A 22,617-nucleotide genomic window follows, 5' to 3' on the forward strand; every position below is an offset into this window, starting at 1 on the left:
TAGTCACAGTCTAGTTTCAGTCATCACAGATCTATTTTTGTTAGTCACAGTCTAGTTTCAGTCATCACAGATCTATTTTTGTTAGTCACAGTCTAGTTTCAGTCATCACAGATCTATGTTTGTTAGTCTCAGTCCAGTTTTAGTCATCACAGATCTATGTTTGTTAGTCTCAGTCTAGTTTTAGTCATCACAGATCTATTTTTGTTAGTCTCAGTCTAGTTTCAGTCATCACAGATCTATGTTTGTTAGTCTCAGTCTAGTTTCAGTCATCACAGATCTATGTTTGTTAGTCTCAGTCTAGTTTTAGTCATCACAGATCTATGTTTGTTAGTCTCAGTCTAGTTTCAGTCATCACAGATCTATGTTTGTTAGTCTCAGTCTAGTTTTAGTCATCACAGATCTATGTTTGTTAGTCTCAGTCTAGTTTCAGTCATCACAGATCTATGTTTGTTAGTCTCAGTCTAGTTTCAGTCATCACAGATCTATGTTTGTTAGTCTCAGTCTAGTTTCAGTCATCACAGATCTATGTTTGTTAGTCTCAGTCTAGTTTCAGTCATCACAGATCTATGTTTGTTAGTCTCAGTCTAGTTTCAGTCATCACAGATCTATGTTTGTTAGTCTCAGTCTAGTTTCAGTCATCACAGATCTATGTTTGTTAGTCTCAGTCTAGTTTCAGTCATCACAGATCTATGTTTGTTAGTCTCAGTCTAGTTTCAGTCATCACAGATCTATGTTTGTTAGTCTCAGTCTAGTTTCAGTCATCACAGATCTATGTTTGTTAGTCTCAGTCTAGTTTCAGTCATCACAGATCTATGTTTGTTAGTCTCAGTCTAGTTTCAGTCATCACAGATCTATGTTTGTTAGTCTCAGTCTAGTTTCAGTCATCACAGATCTATGTTTGTTAGTCTCAGTCTAGTTTCAGTCATCACAGATCTATGTTTGTTAGTCTCAGTCTAGTTTCAGTCATCACAGATCTATGTTTGTTAGTCTCAGTCTAGTTTCAGTCATCACAGATCTATGTTTGTTAGTCTCAGTCTAGTTTTTTTCATGGAGAAAAGGCTGTCGAATAAAATTTTTAGTCATAGTTTTAGTCGATGAAATTCACACTGCATGTGATGGTGGCTGAATTGAAATTTCAGACGTGGTTGAAGTTTTAATCCAGCAGAATTTTGGTGTTTCTGCTGGAGACTGCCCAGATTTTCAGTGCAGCCACTACAGGATGGATGAGTTTTTATTTGTTGTGCTCTTCAGGAGACACTGGGGAGTCCAGAGGAGGAGCAGAAAGCTGAGAGCACCATCAGTGCTCTGAGACGCTCCTTCCTGGAGGGAGGAGGGGCAGGAGGGGGAGAGATGACCGAGTGGGAGAAACGCCTCGCCTCCTCACCGCTACGACGAGTCGATGACGCCCCAATGATCGAGCCGCTGGAGCCAGAGGAGGTCAGGATGCACGCAAAACAGACTATAAGAACACACGACCATCAGACTCTCCACAGACTCTTTTTAGAGATTCATAGTATTGGATTTTTGCACATTTCATGTCAGATGTGAAGAAATTTACAAATCACTTTAAGCCGATACAGATATTTTGATGTTCAGACTGTTAACGTCACAACAATTTAGAGTTTGACAATGATGAAATGATGCTGACAAAAGACAAAGATGTCAGTCTGCTGGTCCAGACTAAGACTCCTCTAACTCACCTGGTCATTAGGCTGATATTTACGCTGATAGAGGCGGATTATCAGCCACATTATGGCTGTTCGTATCTGCCGATAACACACCAGTAACACCTGCCATCCATACTTCTCTTACCATCATCAGTGTGTTATTTTGTGTGTCCTTATATGTGTGTTTGTGTCGCTCACCTGTGCGCTCCAGGTGGGCGGGGCTATATCAAACCAGTCTTCTCCTCAGCCAATGAAAGAGAAGAGCTACACTGTCGGGCGGAGCTACGACACAGCCTCTGGTAGGGTGATCACCATGACGATTGACAACGATGGCTCTGATGTTACCATGACAACAGGAAGTTTTGACTTGCCAAGGCAAGTCAGAATCATCCCCCTGTCCCCCACTGATGATGTCATCACAGGGCAACCACTGAAGATTCTGACCCCTCCTCTCGAGGCTTCGCCGGGGTTTGGTGATGTCATCAGTGATGTCATCGGCGTGTCAGGCATTTCAGGGGGCGGAGCCAGAAGCCTAGACCTCCTCGGGGCCAGGGCCTCCCTATCTGCTCCTAAATCCCCATTGGAGGAGCTCAACCTTAGCCCCTCCCTCTCTCCGAGTCACCTGACAGGCAGGACATCGCCCTCCATGGTCAGAGTGGTACGCTCTGATTGGCTGATTGATGGTTGGAATGGAAATACTGATAAGGAGCAAACACGCCTCACCTGAGCCTCTTTAAACAGATCACCTGAGCTCAGGTCATGTGATCAGTTTAAAGGCTGTTTTAATTTCTTCAGATTTAAATGATCAGAGCGATTATTAATGTCTGAAATCATTTTATCAGCTCAAAATGAAGAAACAGCTGGAAGAGTTTATAGAAACTAGTTCTAGGATAAACATGAACTCTATCTGTCCTCAAATGGCTAGATATAATCAATAAATATCTAAATATAATCCATAAATCAGAATCAACAGAACCAACATCAGAATATAACCTACATTTCATTTTTAAAACATCTTTATATAAGTTACAAAAATCTATGTTTAGGGTTCAAACGTCTTTATATAATCCAAAAACATATACCCTACAAACATCTACATCTAGGTTTCACAAATCTAAATATACTCTGCAAAGAAGTAAATTAGTATTTGGTAGATTATTTCTCTGTTGTAACAATAATTCCTGTCTCAAGATCTTCTCCCATTGGAAAGTCTGTTCATTTCTCTCTTAAATGATGCCACATTTGTAAGGATCATGCTTGTGTGGGATGAGCAGCAGAGCTGAGTGTGTGGGTTTGTCCATGGAAAATGTTCCAAATCTTGTCTGCCGATGTCAAACAGCTGATTCTGCTGTTGCTGCTGACTCTTGTATTGAGCTTCTGGTACCCCCAGGTGATGGCGATCAGGTGCCTGATATGTACCTGATTGCCATCACATGTGTACATGGGCATTGGCCCTGCTACAGCGGTCAGTAGTCTGCTCCGAGAATTAGCATATCACGTTTGACTGATCTAGATATGTAATAGGGCAACTTCAAGCTGGTGTTCTGTCAAACCAAGGTGTGTCATTATTTAGTGTGAGCCCTAGTACCATCTCCAAACTGAAGGCCAAGAGGACGGCACCCCAAGAAGACTGTTTCCTCACTTTGACAGCATTTAGGAACCATAGGCTGTTTTTTACAGATTTGCAGTCAAGTTTTGCAGAACAACATGGCCAACAACTCTCTAACCCAGACAATCTGGAACAGACTGCACACAGCCAGTCTCCGGTCTCATAGGGCTGCCAGGAGGCCTGCAATGACTGCCCTTCACCGTCAGGCCTGTTTGTGCTGGTGTCTGCAACACGTGCACTAGAGCCTGAACATGTGGAGGAACGTTATGTTCAGTGATGAGTCCAGATCCTGCCTACGGCAGTAGGATCTTAGGGTCAAAGTGTAGGGAAGACGTGGAGAACACTATGCTGATTGCTGCATGGATAGAGTAACATCTTTAGGTGGAGGCAGTGTGATGGTGTGGGGCGGCATCTCCCTCACTCCAGTTAGGTAAACAGGGGCCAGGGTAAACCAGGGCTGAGTTAAACCAGGGCTTGACTTAAGCAAGGCTGGTCATCACTGGAGGACATCTCAGTGCAGAGAGATATGGAGATGAGATTCTGCAACCAGTGGCAATCCCACATCTCCACAGTCTGGAACTGGACTCTATCCTCCAAGATGGCAATGCTGGCCCCCACAGAGCGGGGTTTATCAGAGACTACCTCCAGAGTCTGGGAGTGGAGAAGATGGAATGTCCTGCCAGCAGTCCTGACCTCAACCCCATTGAACACTTGTGGGATTAGTTTGGGTGTGCTGTTGGTGCCAGAGTGACCAACACAACCACGTTGGATGACTGGTGACAAATGCTGGTTGAAGAATGGGATGCCATTCCACAGCAGTTTGTGACCAGGCTGTGTGGCTGTGTATAGTTCTTCTACTGAGGCCCCTGTTTGTTCAATGATGAAACTGTTAAATTACCAATCTGTCTTGTTTCTTCAGAAACATCCTCAGCTCTGCTGCTCATCCTGCAAAGGCCTGATCCTTACACATGTGGCTCCATTTAAAAGGGAAATAAACAGACTTTACTACAGTATGAGATTTATTGCCAAGAAGCATTGTAACAACAAAGAAATGGTCTACCAAACACAAATGTACCTACTTTTTGTACTCAGTTTAGTTATAATCTGCAGAAATCTAGACATAGTTTACAAACATTGCTCTATAAGATACAAACATTAAACAGTAGTTTACAACCTTTATGTGATCTACAGTAAAATATACACGAATATGATCTACAAGCACCATCTATCCTCTAGAGCTGATTTACAAACACCTGATAACGTCTTCAAAACTACAATATGATCTATAAACATCTAACATCCAAGGATGGACTTAAATGAAAACTGAGTGATTTCAGATATTGTTGTGTTATTTTTTTTTTTTTTTTTTTTTTACCCAGAATGCTTGGCTGCTGGGGGTGGGGCTTGTTTTGTGAGATGGTGCTCTACTTGGTTTCTAATCTCCTTTCTGGAGCATCTCAGCTGCTTGAACCTGCAGATATGAGACTCAGACAGGGTGACATCATTAACCGCAACCTCTTTCTGTTTGGCTGTTTGTAGTGATTTTGTAGTGAGCTCCTCCCACCCTCGCTGACCAGCCAATCCCTGCTGAAGGATCTGATCAGATTGAATCAGATCGGATTTATTTTTCACGGCTTTTCTCTTTCTATTTCTACTTTCTTTGTTGCACCCTATCCTACCTGAACATGTATGACTCACCTGGGAGCTGCTCACCTGTTAGCCGCTCACCTGTTAGCCGCTCACTTGTTAGCCGCTCACCTGGGAGCTGCTCACCTCATTTCACTTTGTATAAGAATAGAAAAAGTCAAGGAACAAATTTAAAGTGATGTTGCATTAATCAAACACTGAGTAAAGTCAGATTGACTGGAAGTGTGAACCACCCCCACTAATTAAAACCACACCCCTAAACCACACCCCCTGCATGGCTGCAGCTTGGCTGAGTTTTCCCACAGAGAAATGAAGGGTTTTACCTGTAGTCTCTGTGTCTGTGCAGCCAAAGCCAACGTTTGAGGAAATGTCTCCTGAACTGACCGCTCTGCTCCGCTCAGCCAGAGAACAGCAAACGTTCAGAGAACACAACCTGCTGAAGGTGTGTCTGACAGCTCACCTGAGTGTCTGGTTGCTCATCTGAATGTCTGACCGCTCATCTGAATGTCTGACCGCTCACTTGAATGTCTGACAGCTCACCTCAATGTCTGACTGCTCACCTGAATGTCTGACCGCTCACCTCAATGTCTGACTGCTCACCTGAATGTCTGACAGCACACCTCAATGTCTGACTGCTCACCTGAATGTCTGACAGCTCACCTCAATGTCTGACTGCTCACCTGAATGTCTGACCGCTCACCTCAATGTCTGACTGCTCACCTGAATGTCTGACAGCACACCTCAATGTCTGACTGCTCACCTGAATGTCTGACAGCTCACCTTTCTGTCTGACTGCTCACCTGAATGTCTGACAGCTCACCTCAATGTCTGGTGGCTCATCTGAATGTCTGAGTGCTCACCTGAATGTCTGACCGCTCACCTGAAAGTCTGACAGCTCACCTGAATATCTGACTGCTCACCTCAATGTCTGACTGCTCACCTCAATGTCTGACCGCTCACCTGAAAGTCTGACAGCTCACCTGAATATCTGACTGCTCACCTCAATGTCTGACTGCTCACCTCAATGTCTGACAGCTCACCTGAATGTCTGACCGCTCACCTCAATGTCTGACAGCTCACCTCAATGTCTGACTGCTCACCTCAATGTCTGACCGCTCACCTCAATGTCTGACAGCTCACCTGAATGTCTGACCGCTCACCTCAATGTCTGACAGCTCACCTGAATGTCTGACAGCTCACCTCAATGTCTGACAGCTCACCTCAATGTCTGACTGCTCACCTGAAAGTCTGACAGCTCACCTGAATATCTGACTGCTCACCTCAATGTCTGACAGCTCACCTGAATGTCTGACCGCTCACCTCAATGTCTGACTGCTCACCTGAATGTCTGACAGCTCACCTGAATATCTGACCGCTCACCTCAATGTCTGGTGGCTCATCTGAATGTCTGACAGCTCACCTGAATATCTGACTGCTCACCTCAATGTCTGGTGGCTCACCTCAATGTCTGACTGCTCACCTGTCTGTCTGACTGCTCACCTGAATATCTGACCGCTCACCTGAATGTTTGACCGCTCACCTGTCTGTCTGACAGTTCACCTGAATGTCTGTGTGACAGCAATGATGATGATGATGACGGTAGTGGTGGAGATGATGGTTAGGTTGAGTGATGACCAATCACATCTCACTGAAGAGAGCTCAGCTGTGATTGGTCAGGATTAGTGATGCTGTGATGTATCAGATCATAATTATTTGACATTAAAGCATTGATTATCTATTAGTGATGTCGTTGTTCTTGCCGTCTTGTTCACTCATTTAATAACTTCCTGGTCATTCTTTCCATTTCAGACGTCTGAAAAAGTGGAAAAGGTCTTCCTGATGACGGAGCCATGTGACCCGGAACAGCCAATGGTGGACCAGCCTCAGGTAGTGACAGGAGGTCTTGTTGGTCCGCCCCCTGAACAGCCCCCACCTCCTCCGCCAGGGGCCTCAATAACACATACCGATGATGAAGCAGATGATTGGGCTCACGATGATAATAGATACAATGCTAACGATGCTAACCAAGCTAACTGTAAAGCAAATAAACATGTGATCACAGACGATGATGTCAGTGATGATGAGCCGAGCAGCGAGGCTAGTGACAGTGATGCTAGCGATGCTAGTGAAGATGCTATCAGTGTGCTAGCTCAGGCTGCAGTAGAGGAAGCCATGGAAGCAGCGATGAGACAGGATGATAACACACAAGCTAGCGACGTAAATCAGGATAGCATCAATGCTAACTTTACACTTAGCCACAATGAGCAGCAGCCAACAGACATGGAAGCTAACAACAGTCCCAGCACCAGACCCCATTCTGTTGTGGACTTCAGACCCACTTCAAGTCTCTCTGATCGTTACCACGATGACGAAGATTCTGACCACTCAGAAGAGGATGAGGAGAGGGGGTGGAGCTTTGGAGAAAACTCTCCTCCCCCTTCTAAACCTCGCCCTCCCTCCCTGGACATGACCAATCAGGCCCAGCCCTCAGACAACAGTGATGATGATGAAGATTCAGAACCTCTGCAGGAGGTAAAACCTGAGACCAGTGTAATCCCTGCTCGTGTAAACCCAGTCCCGGTTTAAAACCGCCCTGGTTTACCCTGGCCCCTGTTTACCTAACTGGAGTTTCCCAGCCATAGGAAACCAGCCCCAACTCCTATTAACCCAACCCTGGTTTAACTCAGCCCTGGTTTAACCCAGCCCTGGTTTAACCCAGCCCTGGTTTAACCCAGCCCTGGTTTAACCCAGCCCTGGTTTAACTCAGCCCTGGTTTAACCCAGCCCTGGTTTAACCCAGCCCTGGTTTAACCCAGCCCTGGTTTAACCAAACCCTGGTTTAACTCAGACCTGGTTTAACCCAACCCTGGTTTAACCCAGCCCTGGTTTAACCCAGCCCTGGTTTAACCCAGCCCTGGTTTAACTCAGACCTGGTTTAACCCAGCCCTGGTTTAACCCAGCCCTGGTTTAACCCAGCCCTGGTTTAACCCAACCCTGGTTTAACCCAACCCTGGTTTAACTCAGCCCTGGTTTAACCCAGCCCTGGTTTAACCCAACCCTGGTTTAACCCAGCCCTGGTTTAACCCAACCCTGGTTTAACCCAACCCTGGTTTAACTCAGCCCTGGTTTAACCCAACCCTGGTTTAACTCAGACCTGGTTTAACCCAGCCCTGGTTTAACCCAACCCTGGTTTAACCCAGCCCTGGTTTAACCCAACCCTGGTTTAACCCAGCCCTGGTTTAACTCAGACCTGGTTTAACCCAACCCTGGTTTAACTCAGACCTGGTTTAACCCAGCCCTGGTTTAACTCAGACCTGGTTTAACCCAGCCCTGGTTTAACCCAGCCCTGGTTTAACCCAGCCCTGGTTTAACCCAGCCCTGGTTTAACTCAGACCTGATTTAACCCAGCCCTGGTTTAACCAAACCCTGGTTTAACTCAGACCTGGTTTAACTCAACCCTGGTTTAACCCAGCCCTGGTTTAACTCAGACCTGGTTTAACCCAGCCCTGGTTTAACCCAGCCCTGGTTTAACCCAGCCCTGGTTTAACCCAGCCCTGGTTTAACCAAACCCTGGTTTAACTCAGACCTGGTTTAACTCAACCCTGGTTTAACCCAGCCCTGGTTTAACTCAGACCTGGTTTAACCCAGCCCTGGTTTAACCCAGCCCTGGTTTAACCCAGCCCTGGTTTAACCCAGCCCTGGTTTAACTCAGACCTGGTTTAACCCAGCCCTGGTTTAACCCAGCCCTGGTTTGACACAGCCCTGGTTTAACCCAACCCTGGTTTAACCCAGCCCTGGTTTTACCCAGCCCTGGTTTAACTCAGACCTGGTTTAACCCAGCCCTGGTTTAACCCAGCCCTGGTTTAACCCAGCCCTGGTTTAACCCAGCCCTGGTTTAACCTAGCCCTGGTTTAACCCAGCTCTGGTTTAACCCGGCCCTGGTAACTCAGCCCTGGTTTAACCCAGCCCTGGTTTAACACAGCCCTGGTTTAACCCAGCCCTGGTTTAACCAAACCCTGGTTTAACCCAGCCCTGGTTTAACCAAACCCTGGTTTAACTCAGACCTGGTTTAACCCAACCCTGGTTTAACCCAGCCCTGGTTTAACCCAGCCCTGGTTTAACTCAGACCTGGTTTAACCCAGCCCTGGTTTAACCCAGCCCTGGTTTAACCCAGCCCTGGTTTAACCCAACCCTGGTTTAACCCAACCCTGGTTTAACTCAGCCCTGGTTTAACCCAGCCCTGGTTTAACCCAACCCTGGTTTAACCCAGCCCTGGTTTAACCCAACCCTGGTTTAACCCAACCCTGGTTTAACTCAGCCCTGGTTTAACCCAGCCCTGGTTTAACCAAACCCTGGTTTAACTCAGACCTGGTTTAACTCAACCCTGGTTTAACCCAGCCCTGGTTTAACTCAGACCTGGTTTAACCCAGCCCTGGTTTAACCCAGCCCTGGTTTAACCCAGCCCTGGTTTAACCCAGCCCTGGTTTAACTCAGACCTGGTTTAACCCAGCCCTGGTTTAACTCAGACCTGGTTTAACCCAGCCCTGGTTTAACTCAGACCTGGTTTAACCCAGCCCTGGTTTAACTCAGACCTGGTTTAACCCAGCCCTGGTTTAACCCAGCCCTGGTTTAACCCAGCCCTGGTTTAACTCAGACCTGGTTTAACCCAGCCCTGGTTTAACCCAGCCCTGGTTTAACTCAGACCTGGTTTAACCCAGCCCTGGTTTAACCCAGCCCTGGTTTGACACAGCCCTGGTTTAACCCAACCCTGGTTTAACCCAGCCCTGGTTTTACCCAGCCCTGGTTTAACTCAGACCTGGTTTAACCCAGCCCTGGTTTAACCCAGCCCTGGTTTAACCCAGCCCTGGTTTAACCCAGCCCTGGTTTAACCTAGCCCTGGTTTAACCCAGCCCTGGTTTAACCCGGCCCTGGTTTAACCCAGCTCTGGTTTAACCCGGCCCTGGTAACTCAGCCCTGGTTTAATCCAGCCCTGGTTAAGTCCAATGCTGGTTTAACTCAGCCCTGGTTTAACCCAACCCTGGTTTAACTTGGCCCCGGTTCAACTCAGCCCTGGTTTAACTCAGCCCTGGTATAACCCAGCCCTGGTTAAGTCAAGCCCTGGATTAACTCAGCCCTGGTTTACCCTGGCCCCTGTTTACCTAACTGAAGTTTCCCAGCCATAGGATACCAAACCCAACTTCTATTAACCCAGCCCTAGTTTAAACAAGCCCTGGTTTAACTCATCCCTGGATTAACCCAGCCCTGGTTTAACCCAGCCCTGGTTAAGTCCAGCCCTGGTGTGCTGTTACCTAACTGGAGTTTCCAAGCCCTACCAAACCGTACCCTTGGTCAACCAAGCCTTTGTCAATGTATTATCCCAGCCCCAATAAACATAAGGTCCTGGTTTACCCAGCCCTGTTATAATTGTTCCCAGTCCCAGGCTAAACCAAAGCCCTGTTTTAACTCAGCGTGGTTAACCTAACCAGAGTTATCCAGTCCCAGTTATCCACAGCCCCGTTTTATCCCAGCCCCCCTTTACTTAACTGGAGTTTCCCAGACCCCACCATCCCAGCCCCATTTCACCTACCAACAGGTAGCCTAACCCCAGTTAACCCAGCCCTCATTAACCCCAGTGCCCCTTAACCTGTCTCTAGTTGGCTCCGCCCCAGTGTTCCTAGATGATCCCGCCCAACTTAGTCCTAGTTCTGTGGTCCAATATCCTAGTCCATTTATTACTACAGTTGCTTACATTGCAAAGGAGGGAGCGCCCTCTTCTGGTAGTATGATGTAGTGTATCAAAGTCAGACAGTTGTTGATTCTTGACAGTTAATGGTAATCAGGGAACGTTTTTCAAGTATTTTGGGGATCATTGATCTGGAAAGTAAACTTTAGGGGTTGTTAATATGACATATTTTCTAAATTATTTGAATCATTGATAATATATATATTGATAATATTTCAGGATTATTAAATGGAACGTTGGTATTTGAGGATTATCTGATTATACTCTGTGTTCCCTCAGGAGGTCCCAGTAATGAGGAAGACTCTGACCTATGAAGCCCCAGGGGTGAGAAGGCTAAATCATTCACAGTCGTAATAACCTCCGCCAAGGAATTTATGTGATCGGGAGGGTTTGTTCATTTGTTAGTTAGTTTGTTAGCAACATAACTCCAAAAGTTGGGGACGCATTTTTATGAAATTTTCAGGAAATGTCAGAAATGGCATAAGGAAGAACTGATTAGATTTTGGGAGTGATCTGGATCACCGTCTGGTTTCAGGATTTTTTGAGGGATTCTGTACTATTGGGAGAAAGGGCCAATGGCGGAGGTCTGCACTCTCCGAGTGCTTTTCTAGTTGATCATTGTTTTAAACCAATCAATAATTTTTGATGAGCTTTTTTTATCATTATAATAAAAATGTGGCGCTTTCTAGGAACGTCAGTGTGACAGATTAAGCGTATTTACCTTCAGACTTCAGCAGCACCTCTCAGAGAAACCAGCACAGCCAATAACCTTTATTGATCCATGTTTCTGTGTCCAGAGCCGACCCGATCCTGATTCTCCTGCAGGTCTGCTGCTGAGCTCCCAGACCTTCACCGCAGAGACCTCCAACACCAGCACCACCACGCACATCACCAAGGTAACACCAATCACCATGGAAACAACAATTTTACCACATCCCTAAGCAACATAAGCAGGATAACACTAGTTGCCATGGTAACCACCCAGTTTGTTTTGCCATGAGAGAAACAAAATCATGAAAAACAAAATCAGCTGAAAGATCCTGATCCTGGTTGATCCTGGTATTGGTTCAGTCTTGGTCCTGGATTAATCCTGACTTTTATTCTTGTCCTGTCTTAATACTGATTCTCTTCTGATCCCTATCTTGGTTTAATCCTGATACTGATTCTGTCCACAGATGGTGAAAGGAGGAATTTCAGAGACTAGGATTGAGAAGAGAATCGTGATTTCAGGAGACACAGAAATCGACCACGACGAGGTACGTCAGACACTTCTGTAGTTTATTCTGTAGAGAAATACATGAAAACATGAAAAAGGGACAAGAACCAGAGCAGATTAAAACACACCTGGATTAGGTAAACCTGGATTAATGCTGGCCAGATCTAGATTCACCTAGGTCTGACCTAGAATGATGCACACCACCCGAAGGTTAATGTTGGATTGATTTCCATTAAACTAGGTCTGACCTGGTTTCACCTGGATCAGACTTGGATAACCCAGGTCAGACCTAGAATAAGCTAGTTTGGACCTGGGGTCTGACCAGGATTAGCCTGTTTTTGACCTGGATTAGCCTAAAGCAAACTTAATTAACCCAAGGTGAACATGGATTAGCCTTAGTTAGACCTAGATTAACCTTGGCAAGGCCTGGATTAAATGGAGAGGACTAGATTAGGTCAGATCTACACTGAATAGAGAGGACCTGGATTAACATAAATCAGACCTGGGCAGACCTAGATTAACGTGAGTTGGGCATAATTGTAGGTGGTACAGTTAATTAACCGGATCCAGGTTAGGTGTTCACCTTTGACCTGGCTTGGCATTGAACTTTGATCTGGGTTAGGTGTTCACCTTTGACATGGTAAGGCATTGACCTTTGACCTGTCTGTTGAAGGCTTTGGCAGCTGCGCTCAGCGAGGCGCGGCGAGAGCATCCTGAGCTCGCTGTCACTCGTGTGGTCGTCCATAAAGAAACTGAAGTGTCATCTGATCAGGTCATTGATTAGTGACGTCACAGGTAACACTGACAGTCAGGCTCCGCCCCTACAGGGGGAGACTTGAAAATGGTTGGCTGATGCATGGCAACATTCATGACAATGTGTTTACTTCTGATTGGCTAGAATATGGGAAGAGAAGAAGAGTTTAGATTTGTTTCAACGTATACAAAGGATTAATTCTGATTGGTTTGCATCAGGAACATATGATCATGTGTTCGATCAGCAGATGATACATTAACCAGTTCTATAGATCAATAATCAATAATCATGCTCTGTCAACATCATGTTTAAACCGAAGCTATAAATGCTAAGCTAACATGCTATGCCATTATATAAAGAAAAGTAGGTTAACATGCTGTGTCATTAAATAAATAAATGCTAAGCTAACATGCTACGTCATTAAATAAATAAATGCTAAGCTAACATGCTATGTCATCATATAAAGAAAAGTAGGTTAACATGCTACGTCATTAAATAAATAAATGCTAAGTTAACATGCTACGTCATTAAATAAATAAATGCTAAGTTAACATGCTACGTCATTAAATAAATAAATGCTAAGCTAACATGCTATGCCATTATATAAAGAAAAGTAGGTTAACATGCTACGTCATTAAATAAATAAATGCTAAGTTAACATGCTACGTCATTAAATAAATAAATGCTAAATTAACATGCTACGTCATTAAATAAATAAATGCTAAGCTAACATGCTATGTCATCATATAAAGAAAAGTAGGTTAACATGCTACGTCATTAAATAAATAAATGCTAAGCTAACATGCTACGTCATTAAATAAATAAATGCTAAGCTAACATGCTATGTCATCATATAAAGAAAAGTAGGTTAACATGCTACGTCATTAAATAAATAAATGCTAAGTTAACATGCTACGTCATTAAATAAATAAATGCTAAGCTAACATGCTACGTCATTAAATAAATAAATGCTAAGTTAACATGCTATGTCATTAAATAAATAAATGCTAAGTTAACATGCTACGTCATTAAATAAATAAATGCTAAGCTAACATGCTATGTCATTAAATAAATAAATGCTAAGTTAACATGCTACGTCATTAAATAAATAAATGCTAAGTTAACATGCTATGTCTTTAAATAAATAAATGCTAAGCTAAAATGCTCTGTCATTAAATAAATAAATGCTAAGTTAACATGCTATGTCATTTAATAAATAAATGCTAAGCTAACATGCTCTGAAATTAAATAAATAAATGCTAAGCTAACATGCTCTGAAATTAAATAAATAAATGCTAAGCTAACATGCTATGTCATTAAATAAATAAATGCTAAGCTAAAATGCTATGTCATTAAATAAATAAATGATAAGTTAACATGCTATGTCATTTAATAAATAAATGCTAAGCTAACATGCTATGTCATTAAATAAATACATGCTAAGCTAACATGCTATGTCATTAAATAAATACATGCTAAGCTAACATGCTATGTCATTAAATAAATACATGCTAAGCTAACATGCTATGTCATTAAATAAATAAATGCTAAGTTAACATGCTACGTCATTAAATAAATAAATGCTAAGCTAACATGCTATGTCATTAAATAAATAAATGCTAAGTTAACATGCTACGTCATTAAATAAATAAATGCTAAGTTAACATGCTATGTCATTAAATAAATTAATGCTAAGCTAAAATGCTCTGTCATTAAATAAATAAATGCTAAGTTAACATGCTATGTCATTTAATAAATAAATGCTAAGCTAACATGCTCTGAAATTAAATAAATAAATGCTAAGCTAACATGCTATGTCATTAAATAAATAAATGCTAAGCTAAAATGCTATGTCATTAAATAAATAAATGCTAAGTTAACATGCTATGTCATTTAATAAATAAATGCTAAGCTAACATGCTATGTCATTAAATAAATACATGCTAAGCTAACATGCTATGTCATTAAATAAATACATGCTAAGCTAACATGCTATGTCATTACACCTGTTCCACATTAGTATGCAAACGTTTTCCTCTTATTTTCTAAATATCAATGCAAATGACTGAATATTTTTGAATATTTTTCAAGTCATCAGCAGTTAGAGTATAATTTAAATGTTTTTGAACAAACTTCATAATGATAACTATTATTTTTTTAAAAATAAAAAACCTCAAAATGCACTGTTTCACATGTTCCACATTCTTAAGCAGGCCACAGGTTTCAGCAATATGGGAAAGAAAAAGGATCTCTGCTGCTGAAAAGTGTCAAATAGTGTAATACCTCGGACAAGGAATGAAAACATTTGATATTTCAGGAAAAATTAAGCGTGATCATCATACTGTAAAGAAATGTGTGTCTGATTCAGAGCACAGACGGGTTCCTGCAGATAAAGGCATAACGAGGAAGGTTTCTGACGGACTAATTCATCAGATTAAGAGAGCAGATGCTAAATACCATTACAAAGCAGCAAACAGGTATTTGAAGCTGCTGGTGCCTCTGGAGTCCCACCAACCTCAAGGTGTAGGATCCTCCAGAGGCTTGCAGTCGTGTAAAAACCTACTATTCAGCCCCCCCTAACCAATGCTCACAAGCAGAAACGGTTGCAGTGGGCCCAGAAATACATGAAGACTCATTTTCAAACAGTCTTGTTGACTGATGAGTGTGTGCAACCCTGGATGGTCCAGATGGAGGAGTAGTGGATGGTTGGTGGATGGCCACCATGTCCCAACAAGGCTGGGACGTCAGCAAGGAGGGGGCGGAGTCATGTTTGGGCCGGAATCATGAGGACAGAGCTGATAGGCCCCTTTAGGGTCCCTGAAGGTTTGAAAATGACCTCGGCAAAGTATATAGAGTTTCTGACTGACCACTTTCACAAAAAGTACAAAAAGAGAGCCGTGCCTTCTGTAGCAAAATTTTCTTCATGCATGACAATGAACCATCTCATGCTGCAAAGAATCCCTCTGTGTCATTGGCTGCTATGGGCATAAAAGGAGAGAAACTCATGGTGTGGCCCCATCCTCCCCTGACCTTTAACCCTATTGAGAACCTTTGGAGCATCCTCAAGCTAAAGATCTATGAGGGTGGGAGGCAGTTCACATCAAAACAGCAGCTCTGGGAGGATATTCTGACATCCTGCAAAGAAATTCAAGCAGAAACTCTCCAAAAACTCACAAGTTCAATGGATGCAAGAATAGTGAAGGTGATATCAAAGAAGGGCTCCTATGTTAACATGGAACTTGTCCTGTTCAGATGTTTTTGATTGAAATAGCTTTGATTTCAGTAAATATGACCCCCTGATGCTGCAATTTCTACAAATGACCATTTTCAGTTCTTTACAACCTATAAGATGTTTTAAAAAGCTGTTGTGCTTAATAATGTGGGACAGTGCATTTTGAGGTTTTTATTTATTTTTTTGAATAATTTTTGTCATTATAAAGTTTGTTCAAAAACATTTGAATTATGCTCTAACGGCTGATGACTTGAAAAAAATTCTGACTGTCATTTGGATTTTTATTTAGGAAAATTAGAGAAAAATATCATTTGCATAATAATGTGGAACGCGGTGTAAATAAATAAATAAATGCTAAGCTAACATGCTATGTCATTAAATAAATAAATGCTAAGTTAACATACTATGTCATTAAATAAATAAATGCTGTTTACATGCTATATCATTAAATAAATAAATGCTAAGCTAACATGCTATGCCACTGAATAGTTAAATGCTAAGTTAACATGCTATGCCAATGAATAGTTAAATGCTAAGTTAACATGCTATTCCATTATATAAAGAAAAGTAGGTTAACATGCTATGCCAATGGAAAGTTAAATGCTTAGCTAACATGCTATGCCAATGAATTGTTAAATGATAAGTTAACATGCTATGTCATTAAATAAATAAATGCTAAGTTAATATGCTATGTCATGAAACAAATAAATGCTGTTAACATGCTATGCCAAGGAATAGATAAATGCCAATAAATGGTTTTCGTCTGTCCTTCAAGTGTGAGATCACATTTAAGACCCTGCCCCCTACAATCCACCTGTAAACACATTCACTCCAAAAGGCATGCTGACATTATGCTAACATTATGCTTACATTATGCTAACATGCTACCATGCTAATGTGCTATGCTAACATGCTAATCAGCATGTTTATGTTCAGTTGTGGTTGGGTCAGGAAAGAGAGCTACCTCTTATGGTCACATTCAGTTCTGAGTCCTGGTAAATCAGTATGACTGATTGGTCAGATCAGAGTGTCTGCCCTCATGATGGTGAGAAATCTCATTAATCAATCTCAACTCAATCAGTATGAAGAAATTGATCAGTAACATTCCATCCTCTGACACAAATGCATGTTCATTATGAATATGGCACCATGATGTCTGAAACCCACCTTTAAAGCCTGTAAAACATTCTGTCCTCCTTGCTTTGTTGATGATGTCATCCTCTATTGACTATAAAACATTTTGCCTTCTTGCTTTGATGATGATGTCATCCTCTACTGACTATAAAACATTCTGTCATTCTTACTTTGATGATGATGTCATCCTCTATTGACTATAAAACATTTTGCCTTCTTGCTTTGATGATGATGTCATCCTCTACTGACTATAAAACATTCTGTCATTCTTACTTTGATGATGATGTCATCCTCTATTGACTATAAAACATTCCGTCCTCCTTGCTTTGGTGATGATGTCATCCTCTATTGACTATAAAACATTTCACCTCCTTGCTTTGATGATGAGGTCATCCTCTATTGACTATAAAACATTCCATCCTCCTTGCTTTGATGATGATGTCATCCTCTATTGACTATAAAACATTCCATCCTCCTTGCTTTGATGATGATGTCATCCTCTATTGACTATAAAACATTCCATCCTCCTTGCTTTGATGATGATGTCATCCTCTACTGACTATAAAACATTCTGTCCTTCTTACTTTGATGATGATGTCATCCTCTACTGACTATAAAACATTCTGTCCTTCTTACTTTGATGATGATGTCATCCTCTACTGACTATAAAACATTCTGTCCTTCTTGCTTTGATGATGATGTCATCCTCTATTGACTATAAAACATTCCATCCTCCTTGCTTTGATGATGATGTCATCCTCTACTGACTATAAAACATTCTGTCCTTCTTACTTTGATGATGATGTCATCCTCTACTGACTTTAAAACATTCCGTCCTCCTTGCTTTGATGATGATGTCATCCTCTACTGACTTTAAAACATTCCGTCCTCCTTACTTTGATGATGATGTCATCCTCTATTGACAATAAAACATTCCGTCCTTCTTACTTTGATGATGATGTCATCCTCTACTGACTTTAAAACATTCCGTCCTCCTTGCTTTGATGATGATGTCATCCTCTACTGACTTTAAAACATTCCGTCCTCCTTGCTTTGATGATGATGTCATCCTCTACTGACTATAAAACATTTCACCTCCTTGCTTTGATGATGATGTCATCCTCTACTGACTATAAAACATTCTGTCCTTCTTACTTTGATGATGATGTCATCCTCTACTGACTATAAAACATTCTGTCCTTCTTGCTTTGATGATGATGTCATCCTCTACTGACTTTAAAACATTCCGTCCTCCTTACTTTGATGATGATGTCATCCTCTATTGACAATAAAACATTCCGTCCTTCTTACTTTGATGATGATGTCATCCTCTACTGACTTTAAAACATTCCGTCCTCCTTGCTTTGATGATGATGTCATCCTCTACTGACTATAAAACATTTCACCTCCTTGCTTTGATGATGATGTCATCCTCTACTGACTATAAAACATTCTGTCCTTCTTACTTTGATGATGATGTCATCCTCTACTGACTATAAAACATTCTGTCCTTCTTGCTTTGATGATGATGTCATCCTCTACTGACTATAAAACATTTCACCTCCTTGCTTTGATGATGATGTCATCCTCTACTGACTATAAAACATTTCACCTCCTTGCTTTGATGATGATGTCATCCTCTATTGACTATAAAACATTTCATCTCCTTGCTTTGATGATGAGGTCACCCTCTATTGACTATAAAACATTTCATCTCCTTGCTTTGATGATGAGGTCACCCTCTATTGACTATAAAACATTTCATCTCCTTGCTTTGATGATGATGTCATCCTCTATTGACTATAAAACATTTCATCTCCTTGCTTTGATGATGAGGTCACCCTCTATTGACTATAAAACATTTCATCTCCTTGCTTTGATGATGATGTCATCCTCTATTGACTATAAAACATTTCACCTCCTTGCTTTGATGATGAGGTCATCCTCCATTGACTATAAAACATTTCACCTCCTTGCTTTGATGATGATGTCATCCTCTATTGACTATAAAACATTTCACCTCCTTGCTTTGATGATGAGGTCATCCTCCATTGACTATAAAACATTTCATCTCCTTGCTTTGATGATGAGGTCACCCTCTATTGACTATAAAACATTTCATCTCCTTGCTTTGATGATGAGGTCACCCTCTATTGACTATAAAACATTTCACCTCCTTGCTTTGATGATGAGGTCATCCTCCATTGACTATAAAACATTTCACCTCCTTGCTTTGATGATGAGGTCATCCTCCATTGACTATAAAACATTTCACCTCCTTGCTTTGATGATGAGGTCATCCTCCATTGACTATAAAACATTTCACCTCCTTGCTTTGATGATGAGGTCATCCTCCATTGACTATAAAACATTTCACCTCCTTGCTTTGATGATGAGGTCATCCTCCATTGACTATAAAACATTTCACCTCCTTGCTTTGATGATGAGGTCATCCTCCATTGACTATAAAACATTTCACCTCCTTGCTTTGATGATGAGGTCACCCTCTATTGACTATAAAACGTTCTGTCCTCCTTACTTTGATGATGTTGTCATCCTTTAAAGCCTGTTAAACATCCTGTCCTCCTTGATTTTGCATGTACCCCCTCTCATCATCCTTTCACAAAAATGCTTTTGTGTCAGCCATTTTGGATTTTTGCCCCTCACTGCTCTGTAAGGAAGAGGATTTGAGCATGCAGGTGTTTCTAATTATGACATCACACTGCCACCTACTGGCCTGCCAGCGTTTTCAGTTGTGTTTTTGTTGTTGAATCTTGTGCACGGCAGATGTTTTTTTATTGACATGTAGTCTGGATCCATAATAACTCTAAAAAATACAAATGAAAAACTGTCCTGTTTTCAGTGTTATCTTGTAAACATGGCATAGAATATCCTGTTTAGTTCAGATGGTCTAACTGTGTCTCTGCTTCTCTTTCAGGACTGACTCTGCAGGCACTGATGCATCATGGGAGCTGTAGTTCATACTACATTTCAAGACACTGTTTGACACCTCAAGGACATATGGAATTTTGGATGCATACACATAAACATGCATGCTCACGTTCTCCCACATTCAACACACAACATACACAAACACACAGTGGCACCGTCTGTCTGACTGGAGGGGTGGGGCCAGAGTTAGCCTCAGTTAGCATTAGCATTATAATAACATTAGGTTTAGTTAAAAGCTTCACTTTATGTTACACCACATCACAAGTTGGAGACTGCAGGGGGTGCCGTAAGGCAGCTGGACAGTCTCACATGCACCAAAATGAGCCCCACTGATTGGTTAACATGGATGTTAACGATTGGTCTGTTAACATTGCTTTTATTCTGAAAGTCTTGGGAATCCACTTCCTGTCTGGAAGTCTGGCATGATAGCTAACCAAGTTGGACCTACTGTATAGCAGCAGGAACTAGCTATGTATTTACCCATAATGCAATGGTTCTGCGCCATTCTGCCATCTAGTTATGAATAATTTTACCTTTCCTTGTCTGTATTTATTTGATTTTTGATTCTTTTCTCTGATTGTTTGATCTGAGTTCAGCTTTCATCACTGACTGATTGGCCAGTCCCCATGATAAATATAAAACATCCAACCACCAATAAAACGATGAGTAGAAAAAATAAGATATCCATATATGGGCTATAAACACTGAGAAAACTTATTCAAATGAAATATTAACTTTAGTTAACCCTATGACTAAAAACCTGATTCATCCAATCAGAAGAATTTTCTCATGAACATGGGTTTATTTTCTGTCATTACAGCAGAGGGCGCTCTTTGTTCATCCACGACACAAACACTCCCCACCCTTTTTACAGGTTATTGTTTTACACATCGACCAAAGTCCCGGTTTCATTTTGCACTTTTACCTCCCCCAGGTGTGCTTTGTTAACCCCTCCCCTGAGAACCACGCCCCCTGGTGTCATGTGACATAAATCCTTTTTTTCTTTGTGATAATTTCACACTGGCTGAATGTATCTCTACCCACTGAATCCAATAAATGAACCAGTGACCAGCCTGGGAGCCTGTTATTGATTTATTACTAACAATAGTATTGTGTGCATTTACCACGCCCCCTGGTGTCCAGTTACCATAAAAGAACCAATGACTAGCTGAGTATTGATAACTTAGCACAGAAAGTAAGTAAGTCAGTCTTTGGTAGAGGTTTCTTTTGCTTCTTGGCATAAATCTTATCCCGTTGGAACACCTGTTCTTCATTTTTAAATGTAAGGATCATTTATGAGCAGAGCTGAGTACGGGGGTTGGTCCATCAAACATTTGCCTAATCTTCTCTGCCAAACAGCTAATTATTGGAGGATGGAGTGAGCCCCCAGCAGTCCTGACCTCAACCCCATAGAACCCTTGTGGGATCAGCCATTAGCTACTAAAAATAACACCTTTAACACACAAACAACTAAAGTAAGGGTACAGCCAGAGCCTGCTGCAAAGGAGCTCTTGTTTTACAACATTTTACAGGTTGAACACAACCGATATGGCCTTTAACCTCTCTGGCTTTGATGGATCGACCAATCACAGCTCTTTAAACAATGTGGCACACCTAGAAACAGGGTAAGCTCCGCCTCCACACTAAAATAAAAATTCTGCCCTCGGTTGAGGTTTCTCTGGGAGTGCTCCAGAATCTCTAAAGCTAGGACTTCTTGTTGGCAATTTTTAGGCGAGGACAGGAGCTAGAGCAGGGGTGTCAAACTCAAGGCCTGGGGGCCAAATCTGGCCCGTGGAGCGGTTATACCCGGCCCATCAGATCATATGATATTTTTATTCTAACTGGCCCACCAGTCTGAGGTCTGCAGATTTACTCCAGTATAGAAATGTAAACTTAACCTGGATGATTTATGATGTTCTTGTTGAGTCATAAAAAAAGAGGAAAGTAAACAGTAAAAATAATTTGATAAAAAGTCAGAAACGTAGGAGAAATTTGTGTTTTCTCTATTTTTAGGGTCCTCGCTGCCCAAAGGGCAAGGACCCTATTGTATATCGGCCGTTTCTTTCTTCTTATTATTCCACAACCACTTTAAACCTAAATTTGACCCCCTAAACACACTCAAAAACTCACCAAAATTGGCACACACCTCAGATTCTGCGAAAAAATTTGATTAAATTAAAAAATTAACTCAAAACATGCCAAAATGTGCTCTCTAGCGCCACCTAGGTACACTAAACACCCCTCAAGGCCAATAGGAATGTCGTAGAGAGATCAAACCAACGTTGAAACGCTCGTCTCATTGAGACCCACAAATCACGCGCTGACACCCCTAACCTATCTCAAACAGGAAGCCGGCAATTTGCCTTTCAAAATAAAATTTTCCAGGCAAATAGGTCTCCAAACAAAACGTACCTCCGCCTAGGCCATAAATGGTATCAGCTTGAAACACACAGAGAAGACACACTAGGCCATGCTGATCAAAAGTTCTGAAGGAATTTGTTGTTTCTCGAACGGTTTCTGAATGACAAGCCCTCAAAGTTGGTCAACCCCAAAGAAGCTCTCACAGCTCCTTCCATTCAAATGAATGGGGTGAGTAGGATTTAGCTCCACATAAGCTGTGGCAGTTAGGCCTCTACACAAAAAACCAAAGGTCCTACAGCTTTA

At 42.0% G+C, this 22,617-nt stretch overlaps 1 protein-coding gene across 1 annotated transcript in view; it reads left to right on the forward strand.

The window, feature by feature from the left end:
* The window catches only part of LOC121527645 (band 4.1-like protein 3), a 47,990-nt gene extending 26,982 nt beyond the window's left edge, over positions 1–21,008 (forward strand). Inside the window, exons 12-20 of the mRNA XM_041814670.1 lie at positions 1,252–1,437; positions 1,879–2,325; positions 5,270–5,365; positions 6,733–6,810; positions 10,945–10,989; positions 11,463–11,561; positions 11,841–11,921; positions 12,555–12,676; positions 19,940–21,008. Of these exons, the coding sequence (XP_041670604.1) occupies positions 1,252–1,437; positions 1,879–2,325; positions 5,270–5,365; positions 6,733–6,810; positions 10,945–10,989; positions 11,463–11,561; positions 11,841–11,921; positions 12,555–12,665 (1,143 nt within the window). The 3' untranslated portion in view covers positions 12,666–12,676; positions 19,940–21,008. The remainder of the gene's footprint in view (positions 1–1,251; positions 1,438–1,878; positions 2,326–5,269; positions 5,366–6,732; positions 6,811–10,944; positions 10,990–11,462; positions 11,562–11,840; positions 11,922–12,554; positions 12,677–19,939) is intronic.
* The last annotated feature ends 1,609 nt before the right edge of the window (positions 21,009–22,617 follow it).

Source organism: Cheilinus undulatus, linkage group 19 (assembly GCF_018320785.1).
Source record: "Cheilinus undulatus linkage group 19, ASM1832078v1, whole genome shotgun sequence".
In the NCBI taxonomy this organism is placed as follows: Eukaryota; Metazoa; Chordata; class Actinopteri; order Labriformes; family Labridae; genus Cheilinus; species Cheilinus undulatus.